Below are 12,709 nucleotides of genomic sequence, written 5' to 3' on the forward strand. Positions count from 1 at the left end.
CAGATTGAAGTTCTCAAATGTGGCAGCAGCTGTTTAAAACTGAGTCTGCCCTAATCATATACCAAGAAGAATCTGAAGGGCCCAAAATTAAGAGTAAAAGAGATGAATGGAATGGAAACTCCACTTGCTGCCTTCCTGCAGCTGCTTTCCTGCACTTGCTTCCCCAACTGATCTCCCTTCTAGTGCCAAAGCTTGACTGGGAGAAAGAAGTTTTGGTGCAAATTGCTGGGAGTTGCACAGAATTCAGTGCCTCTTTCTCATGTGGCTGTTTTGTTCTCTAAAATAGATGCAGCCTCTGTAGTATCGTTTTCCTCTGATCTTGTTTTTTTACTGTTCTCCTCTATCCCATATGATTTCTAAAGATCCTCTCTGTATCTGATGAAGTGGATTGGAGTTAATCCCATAATAAATGTGTTACTTTTTAATGTGCTGTTTGACTTTTTTTTTATAGCCATTTTGACATGAGGTAGAAAATAGTTAAGAACTGACTTGTGGTTTTCTTTCTAAACGTTGTTAGTGTGCTCCTGTCTGAATTGGAAACTCATGAAGACGCCTGGCCTTTCCTACTTCCTGTAAATTTGAAACATGTTCCTGGTTATAGGAAAGTTATTAAAAAACCCATGGATTTTTCTACCATTCGAGAGAAGCTAAATAATGGACAGTAAGTAAAAATCAGAGGAACCACAGAAAAGAAAAAGTGAAAGTTTAAATCCACTTCGATGAATTAAAATGCAGGTAGAGTCTGATGTCTAACATTTTTAGGTCCTAAAATACCACAACTGTTGAACGGTCAGGGCTGGCAAGGTGAGTATGTATGTAGCAGTAGTTACAAAGGAGATTGAAGCTTTTGTTGCTTTTTTGGGCTGTGTGAATGATCAGTCAGGTTAATTATGCAGGAAGGAGTTAGGTCCCATTTAGTAGCTTCCACAAGCATCTACACTGTGATGAATATGTCACACATACGCACACTCACACATACGCACACAGGTGTGGAAATATTTATTCCTACCTGTTCCTGTTCTGGAATAGCTGTTCAAGATATGTGAAGTCTGGTGCAAACTCCTTTTTAAGGTGGGAAAAATCAATTCATTAGGTGAATTCTCAAAGGGAAATTCACTGTTAATGACTCCGAAAGGCAGACATGGACTCAAGATTGTCTAATTATGCATTAGATCTTAGGCCCACCATCAAAGTACATTTCCACTGAGTCAGGAAAAATGGCTTAATGGAAGAAGTGCAGAATGTGTGCTTTGTATTATATTATTGGGCTTGCATGTGCTTTGGAAGGAGCAAGGGATAGTGCTTGGGGCTAAATGGAGGACTAGCAGCAGGAGGAAAAGAGGCAAAAGTGTGTGTTTATATCGCACATGTTTGCATTTCTTAAAAAAAAAAAAGCTTTGTGGGTCAGATCAAAGCCCACGTAGTCAGGGATGCTAAATGCCTCTGGGAAGAGGAGAGTTAAGAACTCAATAGTACCCTTCTACTTATGCTCTAAAATGATTAATATTTGAAGCAATATATAGCCATTGAAAGCCTTGTCCTGCATGAATTTAGTTAATAAAAATCAAGGTTAATTTACCTAGCAATCCAAGTAGCAACCATTACTATAAATCACCATACAGTGTATTTCCTGTTTTTTACAGTTCACATTTAAATGAAATCAGAATACTTTTAACATTCTCTTTTCGGTCTCTTCTGGTTTATGCTGATATTCATAGTTCTAAAATCATATACATTTTAGTATTTCTGTGAGCTAGAGCTTTCAAAGGGTGTCAGTCCATGTTCACCTTCAAGTTAAGCAATAGCTGAGTGTGCTTTATGCCACTGGCAGTTTTACATCCTATATATCTAAGCTTGTATTAGTCTATGTCTGCCAGTTTGCAAATCAAAAAAGCCTCTTCTGTGAGTAGTGGTATGAAGGAAGATTGTAAAGATGAATATATGATACAGTGGCAAGCCTGTATACAGAAACAAATACCCCTGGCTACAGCAGTTCCATGGTATTGTGGTCATACATCTTCATTCAGAACTGCAGTTATAGTGGCAGGGCAGCCTGGTGTCAGAGCAACAGATTTGCACACAGAGGCCCTTTTGAGCATGGTTGCACACTTGGTGGCATCATGCTAAGCCTGCAGTACAGCAGTCTTTCTGAAAAGTCTTGCGGGAGGGGTATGTGAAGGGTAAAGGAAGATCAGTAATAAACAATCCTACACACACACCAGGACATGAGAAGCTGCCTAGAAAGGCTTTAAATTTCTTTGACAGGGTGGGGGAGGGAGGGAAGATTGATTAGAAATAGCAATAATGCCTTAGTTTCATGTTGAAATTAAATGCTGAATTTGAGCACAGCCACAGATAGGCGAGGGCAAGAAAGCACCCCCACCCCCCAAAAATAATTCACACAGCTTTTCTTTTATGATACAGTGCTGAGCAAAGGACTAATGTGCATCAATTTATTTGTGGCGTGGTTCTATTTTCATGAAAACTACCAGTAGGTGGAGCCTGCTGCTGGTGGATTAAAAAAGACTCCAGAAAAGACTGCTACCTCTGATTTCAAATTCTAATACCAGAAATGAGATACTGATAAACAGGGTTTTGGTGCCTCTGTGATTGGATCAAAAAAGGGAAGTACATATTGGTATGGGAAGTAAGAGCAATCTGAAAAAACACTTGAAACATTAGAAATGTTACTGTGAACTACCCAGGGTCCCTCCTTGTAGGGGAGATGGGCAGTGATAAAAATATGATTGATTGATTGTTTGATTGATTGATTGATAGATAGATAGATAAATAGGGCTGGAAGGAAGGTTATGCTGGACATTGTTGCAGCACAGATTATTGCCTTCACAAGCAAGCCCTGACAGAGGTACTGTGTATGTACGGATTTAAGCAGGATTCTCATAGTTCCTTTTAAAATAAATTAAGTTTTAATTTATTTTAAATTATGTAATAATGTATACTCCCTTCCATTCCTCAACAGCCCTCAAGTTTTCTTATGAGTGTTTGTTTAGAAGACAGCCACTGACTCCAATAAATGTGCACTGAACTGCAGCTAAAGTTTTCTCTGGTCATTTTTGAAACAGTGAACCACAGTTGTTGAAATGTAGTGAGCTTGTTCTTTTCATTTGTTTAATATGCTACATCTAATAGATGCTATTAATGAGAACCAGGTAGAGATACAAATCTCTCTGAGGCATTTTTAAATGAATCTTACTCTATATAAGATCAGGACAGATCAACCTGGGGAAGGTTTGCCTGTGTAGTTGCTATGAGTTGACCCTGACTTGATGGTATATAATCAGTCAATCTAAGATCGAATTATTCTAGAAAGTGTGTTACTGCTACAGTAGTATTGTATTGGAATTAGACTTTATTGCTAATATACTATAGAAAAAGTGTAATGGTTATCTACTGACTTCATAGAATTTGCTGACTTATAGCATAGTCCAATTTTAAACAAAATACTGTATTTCTCCTTGGCAGGAGCTTTATTTTTATTTTTCTGCTTCACATGTAAAGAATGCTGCTGTTTTTTTGTTTCAGGTATCCTAATCTTGAAACTTTTGCTATAGATGTCAGGCTTGTGTTTGACAACTGTGAAACATTTAATGAAGATGATTCTGACATTGGTCGGGCTGGCCACAACATGAGAAAACATTTTGAAAAAAAATGGACAGAGATTTTCAAAGTGAGCTGAAGTGATCACAGTCCAACATGTTTTCTTTTCTTAAATGAGGACAAATAAGACCAGCAATGTGAAGTGTATTTACATTAAAGTACAAGGCACATGCATAACTAACGACTGTTTTATTTTTCCTTAAGGTATCACGGGGAGTAGTGCTAATTCTTAAGGTTTCACTCCTACAGCAACCATGGCCCTTGGTTCTTGGTTTGTGTGTTTTATCAAACTATTTTAGGTAGAACAGGGAAGCACACCCAAAGAATTTAAACGTAAGGGGTGTAATAGTGCAATAGCAATTTAAAATATATCAAAACGCACTGAATATTCAACCACCAGAGCTCTAGTTGGGGAAAAAAGTTATATTTCCCCTTTCAATAAATATCTATTTTTCATTTTTTTACTTTGTAGTTTATTTTTAGTAAACGTATTTAATTTTATGAATTATTTATGATTAAATAGCATCCAGACTCTTCGTTTTCTGTGAAAAGGAAGAATAAAAATAAAATAAAATAAAATTGCTTTAAATGTTGGAAATACAACAAGGAATGTTTTAAAATTAAAAAAAAAACAAAACAAAGCCAAGTAAAACTGTTTACACTGATGTGCTATAAAAAGCACGAAAAATTAAACTTTACTGTAGAGTTACAAGTACATTTATATATATGTTGCTGCATCACTTGTGTAGTTAAATTGTATTTCAAAACAGTGAAGAAAAAAATGAAACATATGTATATACTGTTCATTATTGTTTATATTAAGTCTTGTTTTAAATATGTATGATGTGTACATATTGTTTGCAGACATTATTGTTTATGCCTTAGAAAGGATTGTAGCATTTTATTTTAGTTTTAAGGTAATTACAGCTATATGGCTTGTACAGTAAGTATCCTCTACCAACACTGTGGAGTCTCCTTAATCTTTGTAGTGCCTGCCTTTAAAACAGGGTGTAGGGGATATTAGTTTTCCATTTTTCTATTTTGTTATATAATTTCAAGCCACCAGGGCCTCAAATTCGAGTATAATCATTTGTATCCATGTGGAATAAAAATGTGACAATTTCTTACGCACACAGTATTTTTTCATAAAAACATTTCCCTCCATTTGCCTTGCCACAGAAACAACAAAAAAGAAAAAACAAAACAAAAAAAATTTGTAACCACTGTGTTTTATCTACTGTGTGTTGTGGTGGCCTGTTGGAGGCAGATAGATCAGATTTTTTTTTTGTACCTATGTAAGAGTACTTGAAGTTTCATTTAAAAACAAAATGTTGTGGAAAAGGTAGCATTCTTTTTTTTTAGGAGTGTTATTTTTCACTAGTATGTGTGGCACGGATACAATAAAAGACTGTTTTGCAAACCAGTTTTTTTCTCAGTTATTTTAATTGTTATTTAGACACATTTTTTTAAAAAAATGATTGTCCTAACAGTGAGAATCACACTGAGACGAGGAGTAGTTCTCTAGTGTTTATTACTGCTACAATAACAGAATCCTAACAAACTGAATAAACGTGGGAAAAACCCAGACATATAAACCCCAAAAGCTAAGGCGGGCCTGATCTGTGTCTCTTTGAATGGCTGCTTAATTCCTCAGTACTACGCATGCGTTTTCCACCCTGGATGGGAGCCCTTCCTGCTCGCCATCATTACTCATGACAACTATCCTTATTAGCAACATGGTTTTTTCCTTACAATTATGAACAGAAAGTGTACTATATAGAGTATTTGAGGGAAAAACTCACCATTCTGGGGATAGAACATTCTGGAGAGTACTGGGAGTTTCCCTTTTTCTTTTGGAATAAGCCAGAAGAAAACAGAACATCTTTGCGTTTCCTGGAACATTATATTGCCAGCATGCTGTCTTTTGCACATTTCTGCTTTTGCAAAAGATGGGAGGGGAAGAATCAGAGCCACAGCTTATGACCAGGTTGCTTTGGATGTACTTCTGTCCAGTCTGGTGTTAAACCAAAATCTGTTGGTTATTTCTGGAATGTCAGCCTTAAAACTGCCAAATGGAAGCTACCTGGAACTGCATGAATGTTACGGTAGAACTCACCCAAACAGTCCTTAAATGAGATTATAATATATGGTCTATTATATCTAATGCCTTGCCAACTCCTACTTTTTCTCCCCTGGTATAATAGAATTTTCCTGAAATTCTCATTGGTGACAACAGGAAGGAAATTATCTACATCAGTTCCAACATGGCATAGTTGAGGGACAGATCTTTTATGCCTGGTGGGAGAACCATGGGGCTTTAGATTCAGAAGACTCAGGCCGGCCAGTACTCTTCCTAAAACATGTCTTGTTTCAGGAAGATGACCATAACTGATGTGTCACATCTATGGAAGCACACCAGCACCAGATCCTAATATCTATTTAGCAACCTCAGGAGGTTAAGATTGTGCTACTATTTCAAACACAACATACTTTTATATTTATTTGATTTATTCTCTGTCTTTCTGATACGGCAAACACTCAAGGTGACTAACAAAATTTAAAAAACACATTAATATACTGTATGTATATTTTCTAAGGGGCAGGGGACACAACTTCCAAAAGAATACATTTCATAACCTGGAAACAACAGAGGAGGATCTCTCCCATGTGACAGCAGGATCTCTGCCAGTGGGAGCATCTTGAAAAGGATCTCTTCTATACATTGTATAAGCCAGGCATGTTCATAACAGGAAAAGTGGTCCTTACACCATTCAGGATTTGAAAGGTCAATATCAATACCTTAAATGGCAACCAGTTCAGATCCTTCAGTACCGGCTGACATGATCCCTGTACCTTGCACCAGTTAGCAGCCCAACTGCTACATTTTGAAACCAACTGGAAAATACAGACACTTTTCAGAGGAAGCCTTCCTAAGGGCTGTTGAGATTTTCTTGCAGTATTTTGATAGGTTTGGCCACTTTCTACACAAATTGGATGCCGTCTCTTCACCTTCACTGTTGTAATCAGACTCACTTAAAATGCAGTTCACCTGTGTCTAGTCAGAAGTAAAGCTCACTGCATAGTGGTATTTCACAGCTGTAGTACTAACTTTATGGGGACAAGTGTTTATAGTTGCGATTCTCAACTATGCACCTCAGCTTTTAAGGGAAACAATATTTGATGTCTGTTGGACACTGCACAAAGTAGGGGTGCTGTGAAAAAATTGCTGAGGCTCTAAGGGCATCATGAACCAAGAAAGTTTGGAAACCTCTAGTTTATACTATTAAGAAGACAAAGCTCACCGTGGTAACAGCACTTCTACTGGAATGCATTTTCTTTCTGATACCGGATTTTTAATACTTTTGTCACTAGACCTTTGAGAATTTCAGATGTGTGGCATTTGGACTGCATTATTTCTAGGCTGCATCACATAGTAGATAGGACTAAGGACTAGGCAATTCCTTTTAGTAAATTATTCAGAAATATTTAGTTCTGTGTTACCCACATTTGAAATTGGTATTTTATCTCTAGTTTCTAAAGGCTGAAAAGAGGATTTGTTCTACTTGCCTTATTCATATTATAACTAAAGTCATTAACAGGAACTGTAGTGAAAAACTAAAGTTGGTTGACAGAAAGGAAGTATAATCTTACTTTCTCAGTGTAATATCTTTTATTTTTCTCTAACAGAAAGGATGTAAAACAGGGAGGAAAGACTTTACAAAGAATTTATTAGCAGTCATAAAACAAGTTGGAATCAGAGTGGTACACAGGCAATAAATGTTCAAAGGTTGCTAAACGGTATGACTTGTCCATAGGTCTCTTAACATCCCAGTACAACTTACCAGTGAAATACACAATACCTAAGAATGTGAGCCTCGGTTAATTTTCATAAATAAGAGAAATCCCATTTGTAGTCACGAAAAGGTCCAGTCCTATCCAAAATACATATATAGCATGCATACTATTTTTAGATCTCTAAAAAAAAAAATGTAAATTTATAAATAAAAATGTAAATTTATCAAATAAACAATATAACATATAACTATACCTCTTTAATTCAACAGGTAACATCTATGACAGACTACTTGGTTAAAAACCATACATGCCATCAAAGGAGTTCTAACTCCAAAGTATTTGCATGACACACTAAATCAGATCGTTTAAAGAACCTGTTTATCATGAGGACCCAAAACCTGGGAAAATGCAATTCATATCCAAGATTACTCCCACCCTATCTATGGTGGCTCCAACCCTAATTAGGCTATTAAAGATTTATTTTTTGTTCTCAGCTGTAAAAATGAAAAAAAAAACTGGAAGTGGCACCCTGTGGTAAAAGGTATGCAGTTCAAAATAGCTGGTTCCAGTATACTTCAGTTGTCTGGTGCTGGATTAACAGGTACTTATCAGTTGATCCGGAATAGATTAGGCATTTTATGCATGTATGCTTCAGGAGGTAGGGTCCCACAATTGCTTTCTTAAACCATCTCCTGACCTACAGGGCATCAAGTGGATTGTCACCTCTACATCTAACTTAGCACTTCGGTTATGCTAGAACTACTGCTCAGGGCAACGTTCAGCATTCTGCTTCCTGGCCGAAAGATAAGACCATCCCAAACATACCACCCAAACATACATACAGGATCAGTAACAAAACTGCAGGTATTCTTGAGGCTGCTTAAGTTCATTTAATATGTCTCTGAGTGTGTGTGTGGTAAAATAAAATTTAAAAATTAAACCTGGTTCACCTAAAGCAACCAAATCACTTTGAAGATACAACGTATTTTTATTAGGCATGCAAACAACAAAAGAGTGTACACCAAGCTCTGAGCAAAGCATTGGCAGGTTGTTGAGCAGCCCTGAACAAAAGCAGAACCATAGCTTATATATTGTTGGCATACTACATTTCAAAGAAAAGACAAAGACAAAGGCAGACACAGTGTAAATTACAGCATGACATTGGAATGTTTTTGATAAACCTATCTGAGTAACCTTATTAAGTATCCCTTCCTACTAGGTCAACATGGCAGTTATACTATCTTTGAGATATAGGCAGTGAATATCAACAATTTGGTTGACTGGGCCACTGGTCCTTGTCTGATTCCTCCCCCCGTACCACACAGGGTCAATTCCGCTTGCTGTGAGTGTTTTCTTACAAGGTCACTTTAGGCAGTTCACATGTATGTGGGGGCATATCACAGCTCACATGTGTATGGAGGGGTACCTCTTACCACCACAAAGGCCACAAGTTAAGCTTAATACCAACTGAGGTAGGCTGAGCTCATCCTTTAGAATAATCAGGGAGGCCTCTCCTGCCTAGGCTATCCTGTTTTCAAATCTAGCATGCAGTCCAAGGTCTATGGCTGGATTTCATTAAAAAATCAAGCCAATATTGTCACTTTGGCTACATTTTTTTTTCAGTTGAGTGGAGGAAATCGTAAATTAAGCATTATAATGAGAATGTGAAGGTAATGAGCCTGAACCTAAATAATAAGTTTATTAGTCATGTGATCATGTGATCAACCTGCTGCAAAAACTTTAACTCCATTCCAGCATACACTATGCTATACTATGTCAACATGCCAAGTGTTTCCTTTCCCCTCCTTGTCACTCTTGCCACACTTTTTTTTGCAGACACGTACATTTTCATTGTGGATGTCTAAAAAAAGGAATGTCAATGTGCACACAGTGAAATACATTGCACCACTGTCATACTTAAACTGAGAGCCATTTTGGTGTAGTGGCTAAAGACACTAGGCTAGAAACTGGCACACGGTCAGTTCTAGCCCTGCCTTATGTATGAAACCAGCTGAGTGATTCTGGGCCAGTCACTCCCTCGCAGCCCCGAGGAGGAGGCAGGGGCAAAGTGTTGCCAAGAAAACGGCATGGACTTGTCCATGTAGTCACCAGGAGTTAAAACTGACTCAAAGGCACATGCACATGCATGCACACACATAAGTATGCACAAATGCTTGAAAGACAATTACCTCCAGAGATGCCAATGCCATTTGTGTAATAGTGAGGGAAACAAGCTCAACCGGAGTGCAGATGTAGTGAGCTGGCCAGTTTTTGAATGCCTAATGGGCTGCAGGCAAGGAATGAATAAATGAATGAATGTTTTCATTACAGTCACTGACCAGAATTGCAAACAAAAACACATTAAAAACAAAAAGAAAAACAAAACATAAAATATTACAATTGGTGGTGCCGGATAATCAAAGCCTGCCTAATTTTACAGGCAGTATAACAAAAATTAGTTACTTTCAAGGAGACTGAATCATACTGATCTGGTACTTTAGCAACAATTATAGATTAAAAAAATCAGAATTTCTCAGCTGTTTTACCAGGTAAGGAGTTATAAGGCAGGTCCTTGAGTCCTTAGGGAAGGTACAGTATAGCAGGACATGAGCTGTGGTTTCAACAGCCCCTTGTCCACAGGGGCAGAGTCTCTGCTCATAGGGGACTTTTTTGTATCAGCCCTGCAAAACTGCTGTGGGGAGAGCCTTGAAGGGTGCTAAAGATAGCGCTCTTTGGGATTCGGAAACAGTTACATGGTGTTAGTATCTCGTAGGATTGTAAAGGGGGGCTTGACTTCTCAAAAACGTGCTTGAGTAGAGCAGACTGGTCACAGGCAAGGACCATTATGCATACAGCCCCTCACTCCTAACCAAGGAGAAGGGCACATTTATAATCTCTTTTGATGTGGGTGGCTATAATAAATCTAATAAACAATAATAATGACCTCCTCCTCCTCCTCAGTACTTATTAGCTGGAATTTGGTTTTCCAATTTCACACCATGAAACTTTATATACATATAAACTGATAATGTTTTTAAGTTCATGATCTACATCTAATGTTCCTCAGGTTATTACTTTAAAGTTGGGTAAATCATATTGGCTGTGCTCACACCATATGTTAACAAGGGCTACCTGCAAAACCAAAACATACCACATTATGAGTCAAAACATAGTGTGCTTGGTTTTGACTTACCTTGTTCAGTTTATAAATCATAGTTTATGATTCTGAATCTTGTCTGGATACAACCACTAGCTTCTATGTTTACCATTCTATTTTAATTATGCAGTTTTAAAGCAATTAATAGAAGCGCCAAAGACTGGATGAGATGCTAAAAATAGACTGGACAAAACTAATAAGTGAGCAAGCTTATTGCTTTGCATTTTGTGTAATTAATTCTGTCCTACATTGCAAGAATAATGCAACAATTAATGATGACTTAAAAGATTTGGAGACTTACTTAAGAAAACCAACGATGGGATTGAAAGACAAACTGCAATGAAATGCTATTGTTTAGTATGAGCACAATGAAAAGAATATTTTTCAAATATTTTCTATATGCAATAGAATGCAATCAAGATATACTGAGAACATTAAACTGCCTGAGCCAATATCATTAATCTGGTTCCATGCAATTACCATCACTTGCTATTTACATATCTCATTGTCGTTCTGACTTAGTCTGAGTTTGCCATGCTTACACCATCTGTGGACTTGAAACTTGCTGATCTAGATTGATGGCGAATCAGTGAAAGTTTGCTTAAAAGTGTGACCACATATATCTCACCAACATTATCAAGAATGGGCAGGGCCAAAAATTTGAGCCCAAATGTTGCACTTTTTGGAGTTTGAGGTGGTTTAATGGGATAGGTGCCTTAAGCCTTGCAGATGCAAACCCACTTATTTCATTCCCAACATTTCTGAAAACCTGTCTGAAAATGGGCCTTGGCCTTATTTACTTTTTGATACAGGCCTTGACATGCTTCACAAAATCTTGTGTGGCCTTCAAACCAACAGAAGTTGCACTTTTATTTTACAGAATGTAAAATTAATCTTTTTTGTCTTATAATCTTATAATGTATTTATTACAATCGAATTTAATATAATTATTTTATTTTTGTAAACATTGAAAATCTCAGAAATTGTTTAATAATAGTTGATTAGGTATGTGGAAAATCTGTCTTTCTGGGAACAGAACATTCCATTTCTCCAGCTTTTCCAGGAGTTGTCTAGTGGTTTTCCATAAGTTAATAGTAGATTAATAATAGGAATAGTAGGGTTTACTACTATTTTTTTTTCTAATTTGCAATTAGAAATATGCAAAATTCATTGATCCAAAAATGGAATATTATGTGTCCCTCCTGACCATGCCAAACCTCCTCCCAGATCATCCTGTTTAAGGGGTGATTTGGCAATTTCTAGAAGCAAATCCTCTAAAGAGGAAGCACTGCAAGTATTCTGGACTGGGGGTGTTCCAGGCCTGAAACAGGCATGTTTCAATAGAAATGCCATGCCTAGAACAGCTTGAAGGGCTTCAGTTCAAAGGATTTATTTCCAGAAATCTCTGAACTACACCCAGAACACCTGATTTAGCACGGAATTGGGGGAAACTCTGAATGTTCTATTCCCAGATTAACTTTTTCAGAGCCCTAGTTGCACTTGCGTGGCTGTTGGTGGTACCATGTGGGAGTTGGAATATTAGTGTATATGGTCTAGGCATGTTCTACTATTGCCATATTTTAGGGAGAAATCCACAGGATTGTTAACAGAATTTTAGAGACATTGTTGGGGGGCAGGGATGCATATGTTCTTCTTAGCTATCTTCTGTATATTTGGAATCTTTCAAGGTATCAAGAATTGGTGACTTTTTTAATGGAAAAACGACCCAAATGAATTATTAACATTTGCAGTTATTGGTTGACAATATATTTTTTACATAAACATCTCAATTAAACTTTTTTCAAGAAAGAGCAAAGAGGACATTTAAGAAATTTGTTAAAATTTGTTGGAATTATTTTGTTTGTATAATTTTCCTGGGCTTTCTTCTTTTTAATTACAATGTTATATCATACTGCTAATGCCTGTATGTGTCTGTATATGTGTATGTGTGTGATTTTTCAATTTTTATATTAATTTGCTTGTCTGAGCACTGACAAGGCCTGAGTTTCAGTGGCCACACTAAGCAGGAGATCTTTCTCCATCTGCCTAAAAGCAGCACCGTTTTCCTTAATGCAAGTGAGCCAAACCTTTGCTCATTACTGCTGTGAAGGGCAGCTAGTTATTAACTGTAATACAACT

General features: G+C 37.1%; 1 protein-coding gene across 11 annotated transcripts in view; it reads left to right on the top strand.

Annotated features, from left to right (window-relative positions):
• Positions 1-5,041, top strand: part of BAZ2B (bromodomain adjacent to zinc finger domain 2B) — a 229,667-nt gene extending 224,626 nt beyond the window's left edge. For all 11 annotated transcript variants that reach the window (XM_063318319.1, XM_063318320.1, XM_063318321.1 and 8 more), the window contains 2 exons: positions 518-661; positions 3,544-5,041. In XM_063318319.1, coding sequence (XP_063174389.1) covers positions 518-661; positions 3,544-3,697 — 298 coding nt within the window. In that variant the 3' untranslated portion in view covers positions 3,698-5,041. The remainder of the gene's footprint in view (positions 1-517; positions 662-3,543) is intronic.
• The last annotated feature ends 7,668 nt before the right edge of the window (positions 5,042-12,709 follow it).

The sequence above is a fragment of the Candoia aspera genome, chromosome 1 (assembly GCF_035149785.1).
Source record: "Candoia aspera isolate rCanAsp1 chromosome 1, rCanAsp1.hap2, whole genome shotgun sequence".
Taxonomy (NCBI): domain Eukaryota; kingdom Metazoa; phylum Chordata; class Lepidosauria; order Squamata; family Boidae; genus Candoia; species Candoia aspera.